Source organism: Bacillus rossius, chromosome 6, assembly GCF_032445375.1.
Source record: "Bacillus rossius redtenbacheri isolate Brsri chromosome 6, Brsri_v3, whole genome shotgun sequence".
Classification (NCBI taxonomy): Eukaryota; Metazoa; Arthropoda; class Insecta; order Phasmatodea; family Bacillidae; genus Bacillus; species Bacillus rossius.
In genome coordinates, this window is record NC_086334.1 from 58,894,019 (window position 1) to 58,908,262 (window position 14,244).

Below are 14,244 nucleotides of genomic sequence, written 5' to 3' on the forward strand. Positions count from 1 at the left end.
CTATGTTAAATTCTTAATGTTTGTGTTAATAGATGCTTCCCGCATATAAGATTCAGTGTTTATGGGGGGAGAAAAATGTTTACCTTTAAACTTTTAAACTCTATGTATCGTTAAATACAGGATTGATGGAACAGTAGATTTTAACCCCCAGGTTAAAATAATTAGCTGTATGCATAAACACAAGACAATTCATTCATTAGAGACCCAATTTTACATTACAGCTTTTTATGTTTTCCGTTAGTTGCACCATTTTATTTCAGTCCCGTTTTAACATCATTTGATGCAATGCAATAAATTTCCGTTGATTACAAAGTGCCTACAATTTGCTTCCTGCAGTTTACTCTGCTTGTTTATGCTGTACCTACATAAATTCATTAGTCCTGTGTCACATACATCATACATGTAAAGATAAAACTTTTGTGCTAAATACCAAATCTAAAATGCTGTTGAGAAAAGCACTGTTGCTCCTGGATTTTTCTATAGCTCTTCCATTAAAAATTGGTATTTACAAGCTGCCAACACTGGCCTAATACGTAATGACTAGAGACGGGAAAAAATGGTGTAATGATTTTTACATGGATTTTCGCGAAATTATGCGAATATTGTGGTAAACAACAACAAAACGCGAAAAATGACCTTTCTCGCGAAAAACTACGAAAATTGGTTATGTACATTACCTTGGTAGATCGTTTCCCGAGGGAACAAATAAAAAAAAACTACGTCAGCCGACAAATAAAGTATGCAAACTTGCCAATAATTTATGTTAAGTAAATAATACAACATTGGGCATACTAAGAACATAAAAATAATATTTTGTTTCTGCAATTGAAATGTAAATACGGCGGCCATCATGGCTGATGGCTTCAGTCAAGATTATGGCCAGCGAATCTGTATATAGCCAGACTGCTTGACAATTGTGTTGCTAACAATGCTCCAGTGAGAACGTGTTCTAAACTACCAAAAACGTTACGTAAATAACGAGATTGAATGTTTAAAAACAGATACCCAAGTGAAATAAAATTAATTAAAATTTTTAAATCGCAGTGGAACATTTGATTCCAAAAGACACGGATATTGGAATATTAACCATACATTTGCGCATTTGTAACACTTTTCGATACATCGATTTAGTGATCAATCCACTATTTACTGCACGGAATAAAATCGATACGTCAAATTCGTGTTTACGTTCATGAACAATTATTTATGAAAGACGTGACACTGTTGTCAAACATGTGCAAGGCAAACTCACATTAAAGTAAGGTTAGGTCGTCCCGGTACCAGCAACAAACATCTTAAAATTTCATTTTGGAAACCACAGAAGCATTTATTTCGGCGAACATACCACTTGAAAAGTTAGACGACAGTAAATTTCGTGACTGGATAAACGAAAATGTTAAGGGAGGTGGGGATATTCCTTCCGCTAGTTCCCTTCGTAGAACATACATCCCCAAATTAAAAGAAAAAATTGAAAATGACATTAAGAGAGAGTTTGAAGGTAAATATATTTGTATCCTTTCTTTAAAATATGGAATGTCCAGTGGAAAAGTAAAGGTGTTCCCTGAGCCAGTTTTAACGAGGTGGAATTCGTGGTTCTGTTCAGTAGTTTACATTTGCAGCTATTTGACATCATTGAGTTCTTTGCATCATCTGGTAATTCATCAGACTATGACAACAGTGGTATTACTTGGCTAAAGGAGAGGAGCTCTGCAGAACTGCTACAAATCAAAGTTGAGGCTAAATTTGTTTCAGAATACTGCAACCCAATTGAAGAGCTAATAACTTTTCTTGAAGGTTCTTCTTATGCAACAGCACACATCCTGTGCTGTAAGCTAAATGATATAGAGACAAAACTACAGTTGCTAAGCACTGTATAAATCGAGCAGTTCAGCCTTTGTATAGTTTTGCTTGAGCAAATCTTGACAATGGCTTTTTTAATTAATGGCCAATGACTCAATGAGTGGAGTGCAGAACAGTTATATGGATCATATAGGAGTTCTACGATATTAATTAATGTATATTATTTTGTTCATTTTAGAGGTTATCGTTATCGTCAATAATAATTATTGTAGTTTATGCTTAATGCATAAAGGTATTTTATTAAAAAATGGATAATTTTTGAATTTAATTGACTACAGAAATTAATGATGCAAAATATTTAAGTTTTAAATGCTTTTTTGTGAGTAACCTAGTCATGTATGGGCTTTTTTTTATAAAACCACAAAACACCGAAATCCTTAATTTTTAAAACTAAATTAACAAAAATATAAAACCATATTTTCCTGTCCCTACTAATGACAGACTTTGAGAAAATGTTAGCACGCAACGCTAGCATTACAGTTTATAGAAATTTCGACTGTCTATCATTAACTTATACGTACCATATGCGTATTACATAGTTTATATTTATGGTATTCACATTTGTCCACGCCTGTTAAAAAGAACATGGTTGGTAACAAATTTAATTGTCAATAAGTGTAAAATTTTATCTTTTACTGTGAGTAATAACTGAATTTTTATCTGTTTATATTTTATCAAGATGGCAGCTTGCAAAAGAGGAAAACAGTTTCAACTGACAAAAAACTAAACACTTTAAAGTGTGTGGATAAGCACAAAGGCACTCATGTTGCTCTTCCAGAGAGATTAGGCATTCCTATTTCAACTCTGAACACTATTGTGAAAAAATCACAGTATCATTAAGGAAATGCAGCTGCATTTATTTTAATATTTTTAACCTGTAAATGTCTGAAGTTGCTATGAATTGTTAATTAAAGTATGAAAGCACATATGTACACATACTGAATGTATTCGTACCTATACTCTAAAGAAAATGTGAATATAGGACTTTAACATTAATTATTCTCTTTAAACATGTTTCAGAAAATCTTCATAATTAGGTGTATATCAGATTATGGTATATTAAGGTCATATAATATCACTGTTCTCTGAGCAAAAATTAATTTTTTATACATTCCCCTTATTTTAGACTTTCCTGCATTTTTACATTTTCAGACACCCCCTTAAATAGTCTAAAAAAAAAAGGGTTCTACTGTATTAAAGAAAAGTTTACTAACCTCAATCCCATCCTGCGGAGATCTTCTCTGGTCACGAAGAGAAGTACATCATTCAGCGTATATTCCTCCATTAAAAACTGCAATAAAAAAAAACAAGGATACAGAAATTAAACTAAATGTAGTGGCTACAAAATCAGTGCACACAGCCATACATACTAGCACGAGCCAGACCCTTGCGACCTGAGCTCCATAAATTAATGGAAAAGCATTGCCCGAAACAAACCAGGAGAGCTAATAGCAGGCGGAGACCTATGGACTCAAATAGTGCCGACTCGGCACAGCCTGGTTACACATCATCTGATCTAAATACATTAATCATTGTAATGATGCTGGAGCTTGTACATATTGCTTGTTAAGCACTGCATGGTCCACATAATTAACAGGTGTAGCACTCAGAAAAAAAAATGCTGCACTCAAAAAGATTTTTCAACCTCCTGAGGCGTTTGCCACGCCTCCTTTTAATTTGGTAATTAATTATATCATATGTTATGATAGATTGTTTGGCACTTGGTTCATTTTCGTCCTGAAGATTGATTAAAACATAAGCATTACGGACATTCACGGCGCTGCGCTTGTGTGTGTTTCCGCGAGCCAACACCGCGCGGCGCGCGAAGCCTTATGACGTCATGGTGACGCGTTAACCTGCGACGGTCTGCGGCTGGCGAGCGGGGAGACGGTGCTGGCGGCTGGTGGAGTCGACTTCGGCTCGTCGGGTGCAGGCGTGTTGCGCCGCTGCTAAAATGGAAAAGGCTGTTCCATTCACCTACACATCGACCAGTGCCCAGCCCGGGTTATCGTCCACCATGCTGCGCAACTACAAGTAAGCCTCGACGCAACCGCTATTAACAACCGGAGATCGGGTTGGTTTTTTAAGGAAAAACAATGAGCAGAGAGACTTGACTGATCATAAACTCAAATTCATTATCTTGCTAGTTTCTTGAATCGTAATGTGGCGAAATAAACTCTACTTCTCCTTTTTACGCTACGTGAGAATTTACGTAAACTGCAAGCCAGACTTATCACGTTGCTGTGGTGCGGGATGTGAGACTCGCATAATTACGTCGAAACGAGAGTCCGGTTAGACCAAAATATTGGGAATTGTGCCTAAATAACTTTTATAGACTATTACGTCATCCAGGAGTGTAATCAACGGACCTGTTAGGGAAAAACTTAACCTTTCTAAATGTTTGTAAAATTACCCGTAATATAGTGTTTATAATATGTGATTACATTAGATGTCCTTTTCTTTAATGCGAGATCTAGATCTTCTGCAGTTTTGTGTAAATGGTTCTGTATTTTAATGTACCAAGCCGATGCCAAGCAGGAATATTAAATAGTAAACAGGCAGTGATGTTTTCAATTATTATCCAGGTCATTCTTTTTTGCCTAGGGACCGTACTTCTCACTGCATTTAGTTGGTATACCCTTCTGCGGCTCCCGACTTTAAATTCGAGCGCCTTAAGTAAGGCCTCAAAACTGCGCTACTCTGCTAGTCAGAGTCGCAGACGCGGTAGTTTTCGGTGTTTAAGATACTTTTTGATTTTTTATATCACCAGTATGGCATTGGCTTGGATATATAAATTACATAAAGAGGAGATTATGACTAATTTAAAAGCTGCGTCAGTCGAGCACAGTGCGGACGAAAGCATAGATGTTTTAAGACAAAAGTTTGTGGCGCATTTGAAAGGAGAAAGAGTTTCGTGGCAAATGGAACAGGCTGAAGCGAGTGGGTCTGGCTCGCTTAGTACAAATTTTCTAAAAAATAAGTTTGCTTTGCGATCACTAGAAAACGTTCCGAAACTGCAGTCAGCAAATGTAGAGGATATATTAGAGTTTTGCATGGCCGTGGACAAGCTAGCTAACGCAAATTATTTTTCCAATGAGAGCGATTTAATTTTAGCTGTTGCTTCGCGTTGCACAGGCTTAGCTTACGATATACTCATTGCGCGTTATAAGAGTCATATGTCCTGGGTTGATTGCAAGGAGGCGTTATGGGAAAATTTATGTCCTTGTAGAGTTAGAGAGGAACTTATAATAGAGAAAACCCGTCGTTTTCAAAGAAAAGGGGAAAAAACTTTGAGTTATGTACATGACATTTTGGACCATGGTTCGGCCCTTAATGTCCAAATGAGGGAAATGGAGTGGATACGGTTAGTCTTAGAAAACTTGCATCCCCACATTAGGAGGGAGTGTAGCTTTGTGGAGAGGCCCACCAACTTGTTCGATATTAGTAATTGGGCGGTGGAGGTGGATAATGTGTGTTGGGTTTCCGATTTATGCGAAGAGGAGGAAAAATCAAACATTTTAAAAGAGGGTGAAAGTAGCGTGGGGATAAATGGGGAAGCGGACTTGAATGTCACGAGAGTGGATAGGTGCAGTGAAGTTGATAAGGTGGGTGTAAAGTCCGAAATTTCAGCATATGATCAAAGTAATAAATATAAAATTAGAAAGAAGTGCTATGCATGTGGCAGTGAGAGCCATCTCATCGCTAAATGCGCAGAGAAGAAGCAGAGTAAAGGTCAGGGGAATAACGTTAGACGAGTGTGTGGGTTTTGTGGCAAGTGGGGGCATTTGTCTCGCAATTGTTTACAAAAAAAAAGGGTTAGCTGGTTTCGTTTTGAAAATAAGCATCGTCTGGCGGTATTGAAAGCTAGAAGTAATATGTGTGTCAGGGTAAGTTTTTATGAGGAGATAGTCTCGGGTTTAATTGATACCGGGGCTAGCAATTCATTTGTACAGCAGGCGTTTTTGAGTAGGTTAATAACGAGACATCCCGAACTAAAAAAAAATTTAAAAACGGAGCCAGGGTTTGAGGTACATTTGGCTGACGGGAAAAGCCGGAAAATCTCCTTGAAAGTACGTTTGCACTTTAAAATAGGAAATTTTGCCTGGACACGTGATTTTTGGGTAATGCCTGGACTACTCGAAGAATTGATTTTAGGATGGGATTTCTTAAAGGGCACGGGAGCTATAGTGGATTGTAAGAATAGGAGGTTATGCTTCGCGTTTGATAAAAAAGTCAAAATTAGTCTTGAGGCACCCAAGAATAAATTTGAAGTTTGTTGCGGAGGTTTAAAGGGGGTGGAGGAACACTTAACAGAAAAACAGAAGGACGAAATCAGGGATATTTGTTTTCGTTATCCCGATGTAATTACGGAAAAGGTGGGAAAATGTGAATTGATGCCGTACCGGATTGAATTAATTGATCAACGTCCGGTGAGGTGTGTGCCCTATCAATGTGCTCCTCCCAAAATGCTAGTTTTTCGGGAAATCATAGATGATTTACTTAAGCAAAATGTTATAGAAGAAGCGAGTTCAGAGTACGCTTCACCCGCCTTTTTAGTAAAAAAAAAAACACCGGGGAAGTATCGCTTAGTCTTGGACTACCGAATCTTGAATGATCGCATAAAACTAGATGGTTTCCCGCTGCCCAAGGTGGAAACTGTGCTGCAATATTTGGGGCAAGCGAAATATTTTACGGTGTTAGACCTTAATGCTGCTTTTCACCAATGCATGTTGGAGGAGAGTAGCAAGAAGTTCACGGCTTTTGTTACCCCGTGGGGACAGTACCAATGGAAAAGAGTGCCTTTCGGGGTAAATTTTGGCTCACAATGCTTATCGCGTATCTTATCTTACATTCTGAAAGAATATCAATTTAAAAATGTCATTAGTTTTCTGGATGACATTTGTATATTTTCTAATTCTTTCGAGGAACACTTGGAACATGTGGAAGGGGTTTTGCAAAAATTACGAGGTGCAGGGTTAACAGTCAATCCTGAAAAAGTTTGTTGGGCCAGAAAGAAAATTCGGTTCCTGGGTTTCATTGTTGGGGAAGGAAAAATTGTAATGGACCCTGACAAAATTGAGGCCATTGTAAATTTCGCGAGACCTCGTAATGTAAAAGGCACAATGAGATTTTTGGGCATGATGGGCTATTTTAGCCGCTTTATTGAGAACTATGCGGATTTGTGCTACCCTTTAAATAATTTAAGAAAAAAAGGGGTTATTTTTAATTGGGGTGAGGTAGAGGAGGCCGCTTTTCTCGGTTTGAAAAAAGCCATTTCCCACCCACCGGTGTTAGCGTTACCAGATTTCCAGAGGCGATTTGTAGTGCAGGTTGACGCTTCGAGTGTCGCGTTAGGCGCGGTTCTCTTGCAAGATTTTGGCAAGGGTCTACAACCCATTATGTTTGCTGGAAGAACACTTAATAGACATGAAAAAGGTTATAGCACATATGAAAAGGAAGCCCTTGCTTGCGTGTATGCTTTGGAACGTTTTGACACTTATCTAGAGCATGACGAATTTGACCTTTACACGGATAATCAGGCTTTGACCTGGTTGTTTTCGCATCCGAGACAACTAGGGAAAATAGGGCGGTGGGTAATGAGGCTCACTAGGTTTAGGTTCAAAATAATTCATGTAAAGGGAAAGGACAATGTGGTCGCGGATGCCCTTTCGCGGATGTTTGAGGAGGAAGGCGGTGAACGGGATTTGGAAGACGAGAGTGAAGTAATCAGGTGTGGGCGTTTTACTGTGGAGCCAGAACTATTCAACAAAGTAGAGGAGGTGTTAGAACAAGATTTGGAAGGGCAAAATATAATGCGGGATTTACTGCAGGGCAAAAATAAGAATTTCGTGTTAGTGAAGCATAGATTATTTTATCAACAAAGTGGGAAAGAGAAAAGACTTTATATTCCTAAGCTCTTACGGCCTATGGTGCTAAAATATTATCACGATAGTGCGTTTGGGGGTCATGGAGGAGTGGACAAGACATATCATAAATTGAGAGATGAAGTCTATTGGGCGGATATGAAAAGAGATGTGCAAAATCATGTTAACACGTGTGAAAGTTGCCTGTTAAGTAAACAAACCGTAAATTCGAAATTGGGTAAATACTCCGTTTCTCTGCCCACGCGTCCCTGGGAGAAGGTTTTCATAGATATTTTTGGTCCTTTGCCTCGATCTCGAGAGGGAAATAATTGTCTTTTGATTATTGTGGATGGTTTCACTAAATTTAATTTTTTTTTACCTTTATCTGACATGAAAGCGGCGACAATTGTCAAGGCTCTTACGCAAAGAATATGGCAAATTTTTGGAGCACCTGAGAATGTGGTTTCTGACAATGCGGCCTATTTCAATAGTCAAATATTTGGGAACATGTGTTTTCGTTGGGGAATTTGCCACATTAACACCAGCCCGCATTATCCTTGCCCAAACCTGGTAGAAAGAGTGAATAAAAATATCAAGATTGCACTTACTATTTATCATCATCAAGACCATCGCCAGTGGGATGAAAATTTGGATATGCTGAGTTTAGGATTTAACATGGCTAAACATGACGCCACTCATTTCACTCCCGCCGAATTATTTCTGGGGCGGAAAATACCACACCCTCTTTTAAATGTTTGGGGTATAGGAGAGGAATTATGGGCGATCAGTAGTCCACGTTTATTAGAAAGTAAATGGGTAGAAGCTATAAAAAATCTCCAGAACGCTCAGAATAAGGTTGCGAAACAATATAATAAGGGGCGCTTGGAAAATCCTTTTAAGGTGGGAGACTGGGTGCTCTGCAAAAGTTTTCCCATCAGTAACAAAGCGCTGCACAAAACCGCTAAATTAGAGTTTTCTTACCAGGGGCCTTACAAGGTGATAAGGCATTTAGGGGGAGTAACCGTTCTTTTGCAGCGTGTGGACAAAAGTTTTGAGACACGTAAGGCGCATATTAGTCATCTTAAGAGGTTCACACCCGATCAAAGTAAATGATTGTTTTTGCCCTTTTTAGTCATGTGAATAGAGATTTTTTTTGAAGTATGTTGTTGTATGTTAACGAGTAAACGGGAAAGTGGCACAAAGCATTGTTTGGTCTTAATCATTGTTTTTTTTGTCTCTCTCATGTGTTTTTCTTCGCGTGTTTTTTCCCACTGTGTGCTTTTTCTTCTTGCTTTTCTTTGAGGTCGTTTGTTTGAATGGCGTGTTTTGAGTGCTTCCCCGTTTTCTCGCCTTATAGTGGCTCGAAGCTACCTAAATTTCTTTGGTTTTTGGTGTTAATTTAGTTTTTTTTTTAAGGGGGGGATATTGAGGCGTTTGCCACGCCTCCTTTTAATTTGGTAATTAATTATATCATATGTTATGATAGATTGTTTGGCACTTGGTTCATTTTCGTCCTGAAGATTGATTAAAACATAAGCATTACGGACATTCACGGCGCTGCGCTTGTGTGTGTTTCCGCGAGCCAACACCGCGCGGCGCGCGAAGCCTTATGACGTCATGGTGACGCGTTAACCTGCGACGGTCTGCGGCTGGCGAGCGGGGAGACGGTGCTGGCGGCTGGTGGAGTCGACTTCGGCTCGTCGGGTGCAGGCGTGTTGCGCCGCTGCTAAAATGGAAAAGGCTGTTCCATTCACCTACACATCGACCAGTGCCCAGCCCGGGTTATCGTCCACCATGCTGCGCAACTACAAGTAAGCCTCGACGCAACCGCTATTAACAACCGGAGATCGGGTTGGTTTTTTAAGGAAAAACAATGAGCAGAGAGACTTGACTGATCATAAACTCAAATTCATTATCTTGCTAGTTTCTTGAATCGTAATGTGGCGAAATAAACTCTACTTCTCCTTTTTACGCTACGTGAGAATTTACGTAAACTGCAAGCCAGACTTATCACGTTGCTGTGGTGCGGGATGTGAGACTCGCATAATTACGTCGAAACGAGAGTCCGGTTAGACCAAAATATTGGGAATTGTGCCTAAATAACTTTTATAGACTATTACGTCATCCAGGAGTGTAATCAACGGACCTGTTAGGGAAAAACTTAACCTTTCTAAATGTTTGTAAAATTACCCGTAATATAGTGTTTATAATATGTGATTACATTAGATGTCCTTTTCTTTAATGCGAGATCTAGATCTTCTGCAGTTTTGTGTAAATGGTTCTGTATTTTAATGTACCAAGCCGATGCCAAGCAGGAATATTAAATAGTAAACAGGCAGTGATGTTTTCAATTATTATCCAGGTCATTCTTTTTTGCCTAGGGACCGTACTTCTCACTGCATTTAGTTGGTATACCCTTCTGCGGCTCCCGACTTTAAATTCGAGCGCCTTAAGTAAGGCCTCACTCCTTCACCATGCCCAAACAATAATATGTATATTCCTTTCACCTACTTCACCTTCCATCCTTCATGCTTCTCACTCCCAGCTCTGATAGCGTGCATAGTGTTTGATCTGCCCTATGCAGAGTGCTGATAAAAGTTTTAGCCTGACAAAAATTGACATCGTAAAAGATGCATTCTCTTCACATGAACTCTGTGCCAGATATCTGCAAGACTGAGCAGCACAAGGAACAACTCTGTCGCTGCTGTCAAAGTTATCCATTATGTTTGAAAAGGAGCGGAAGTGTAATCATCTTGGTTACCACCTCTCTCTACCCCATCAACAATTCGTAGTTGTGATACTGAAGATGACATGTCTGCCCGTGCATTACTTACAGTAACCAATCCTAATCACTCGCACGAGAATGTTTGGTCCAAGTTATTGCTGTCTTACAAAGAAATAATTTATTGAGTGTTCGAACGGTCATCCTGTACACACATCCATGATGCACAGAGTCAGACACCAGTATCACTCTCCCAAGAGTCCAATAACACTACAAAATTTCCCAAAACAACCAAAATCCCAACAACATAGTGTTTCCTAGTGGTCTCCAGGCTTGCAGTACAAAGTGAATAGGTAACAGTAAGTGACGAACACTGACCCTTTCTACAGATCCTTGGTCCAGACTTAAACCCTGGAGCCACTCCAGCAGTGCAGGGTCTGCAGAGCTGTCCGTCACACTTATCTGTGGCAGGAGCCCGACAGGAGACATGGCCGGCTCTGATGTTCCCGCTGACCTCTGAGAGCTGTACCTGCAACCAACCACCAACTGTCAGCTGTCATCTTCTGCTGCATCAAGGAATGGAAAACCAAGCAAAAATACACACACTTTTTTCCATTTATTTCACTTAAAGGTACAGACAAGATTATATGGTGAGTTGCGGTAAAACCAAAAAACATGTCCATACACAGTGTATAGCACCAAAATGCAATTTATGCTCCATATGGTATTGAAATGCAAGTTAAATACTGAAACTAAGCAGAAATCAACCAAAACTTAATTCAAATAGCAAATAAAAGCCTATACATTTAACTAGGGATGTGCGGGTACTCAATAATTTCGACTTCGATTCGATTCCTCAACTATTTGAACCCGGAACCAAAACTAAAATTTGGAATCGAAAAATCCTGGCAAATTTAAAAAAAAAAAAAAATCGAAGAAAGAAATTGACGGTTACCGTTTAACTGATTGCTAGATATAAATTTATTCGTCAATTATAATTAATGTAACTCGTAAAATTGCCGCGCACTTTCACTCAAGCAAATATCATAACGTTATGAAAGATAGGTTAGGCAGAACATTAAATTTTTTTCAAAGATTGTGTATGATATAATTTACACATTCAGAACCACTAACTGTTTAGGCTTGCTAAGATAAATACCTTACGAAAACTGCTTGTTTATGAAATAGTTTAACAATCTGCTCAAACATTTTTATTTCTGCCTACTTACGGCATATTACTCATGACCATTTCTCACGTTGCACGGGAAAATCATATTGTTGGTTTATTTGTTTTGAAAAATAAATAACACACATTAAAAATGAATTTTACGACCATAAACGCACTATTTTCTGTTAACAGTTAAAATAGTTCCTTGTTCAATCATACATTTATAAAGATCGCCATTCTGTGACAGTCTTCTGTTAACAGAATAACCAACATTAAAACATTCACGACATAAAAATATTTTAGCGGTGCCGGACGTGTAGACCAGTTGACATGCCGGGAAGCCTACAACTCACGTAGTTTCGGTTCCCTGCAAGAATTTCCGAAGATTTCCGAAGTTTTGCGTTTTGGTATTAACACCACTTCAGCCGCTAAATCAGAAGTTTCCAATGAAAACAAGCATGTTGTGACTGACCTAACATAACCTAACCCTTCGATTTTTTTTAAATTTCAATTTTTGAGAAAAATCCGAAGTTGCACGAACGTGGTAGGGAACCGAAACTATGTGAGTTGTAGGCTACCGTGACAGGCCACCATTTATCATAGATCGCGCGTGCAGACACAAAGGAATCGAATCACTGAATCGTAACATTCTGTCAGTATCAAAGTACTGTTTACTGTTTATGCTTTTGCCTTTTACAAAACTTAATTAAAGCTGAGCATTTTGTGTGGTTTAACTTCGTGAAGTTAATAAATTAATCAAATTTACGTATTTTTTCCATTTTTAGGAGAACAGATCTTGTTGAAAAAACAAAGAAATATATGTTACTTATTGGATTTAATTTAAATAAACCTACTGGCTAGGCCATGCTGCATACGTCATATGTGCAAATGTAGGTTAATTAATAAATTATACTTCTTAGCACAGCAGGCATCGCACTATCTCGGTGACTCCAGTGAGGCAGCTGACTTTACCGTTGGTAACATTTGACATCTTTAAACAGTGGTGAAGTGATTAAATACGTAATGGATGAAAATTGTGGCAAGTTTAAAGGCCGCAGTCATCGTCAAGAATTGTATTTTTTATTCATTTAAGTTAAATACATATGGTTCAAAATAAATGCAATTTTTTTTTAGTTAGTCCTACCAGACTAATGACTATGTAGATAAAGTTACCCAAAGAATCGAAATCGGAATCGAATTTCAACTCTTGTGGTGAGAATCGAATCGGAATCGAATCGAACTGAAAATCATGGAATCGCACAACCCTACATTCAACACAAGCTTCAGTAATAATCGATGACTGAGAGGCTGTGTCCAATAACGCCTTGATGTCTTGACACTGGCCTGCACCATCCCTAACCTTGACCAATGCAGCTGTTAACAAAACCGTTTCTTCTTGCCCTTTCAAAACCTCTTCTCCAGCTGAGCACACTGTCAAAGTACAATGGCAATAAGTCCCAGGGCCAAACATTGAAAATGGCAGGAATTCATTTGAGCTCTCCATGCTTCTTGCATGGTCAGCTTTATGTTGTTTGTTCAAGAGTATAGAGTGCCCAAAACTTATACATATTGGCGGAAAAAAATAAATCATATAATGTTGTCCACGGAAATATACTGCCTAAATTAAGAGTGAGATTCAATATAAATTCCATTATTCTACCATGTTCATAAAGCATAAAATTCAATACAAATCTGACTCATCTAATTTGTTTAATAATTCATTTTCCCTCTTTATTCATTCCCCTCTATATCCAATCCTGAAGTCCACGCAAACGAAGTTGCGGGCAAAATCATGTTATAAAATCAGTTAAGTACTTAATCTACACTAAAAATTAAAAAGGCTTAAACATAATTGCTTTAGTAAATATCATTCTTAAATGGTTTTCTTATGAATTAAATCTTTTATACACCTGACAAATTATTGTGTCAATTTCTTAAATGATTGGAATAAATCACATACCTAATTTTTTTTACAATGATAAAAGATCAGCAATACCCTAAATTTGCACGAGCGAAGACACAGGTTATTAGTTAGTAGAAAATAAATGCTTATAGATATCAAAAATATCCAAGATGCTAATCGGTTTTAATAATATTAAAGGGTAGATAAACCATCTTTGCTCACCTGAAACCAGGCTGTGGTATTGCACAGTAACTTATTCCTACTGCTTGTAAATAAAAAGCAAAAATTGCAAAAAAAAATATATATATACTTTTCTTATAGCAAAATTAACTTATGTAAAACCATTTGAAACATAAAGACACTAACTAAGCATATTTTTAAAAATCTTGAAAACTAATCTGTTGATAAATGTCTAAAACACTATGACAGATAATTTTTTTATTTGTAAGTATACAGTATCCAATTAACAAAAAAAAATATTAATGGATATGATGAATCTTGCCTCTCCTAGTAAATTATATAGAGCTAAAAATGAATTAAACAATTTTTACAGTTAAATGCACTTAGAATCTTACTCTTCCTATACACAAGCCTGCAACTGCGGTCTGATTTTAACAAACCCTTAATAAGATGACCAAAATAGTTAATGTGCAAGGATTCCCTTTGTTAATAGCACTCCATCGCCCTCCGAAGAGGACTATAGTTTGGAAATGAGAGAGAAGGGAAA

The 14,244-nt window shown here is 38.0% G+C and overlaps 1 protein-coding gene across 3 annotated transcripts in view; it reads right to left on the bottom strand.

Moving 5' to 3' along the window:
• The window catches only part of LOC134533236 (mitogen-activated protein kinase kinase kinase 15), a 139,241-nt gene that overhangs the window by 17,570 nt on the left and 107,427 nt on the right, over positions 1–14,244 (bottom strand). For all 3 annotated transcript variants that reach the window (XM_063370641.1, XM_063370643.1, XM_063370642.1), the window contains 2 exons: positions 10,825–10,975; positions 3,075–3,151 (listed from right to left, as the gene is read on the bottom strand). In XM_063370641.1, the coding sequence (XP_063226711.1) occupies positions 3,075–3,151; positions 10,825–10,975 (228 nt within the window). The remainder of the gene's footprint in view (positions 1–3,074; positions 3,152–10,824; positions 10,976–14,244) is intronic.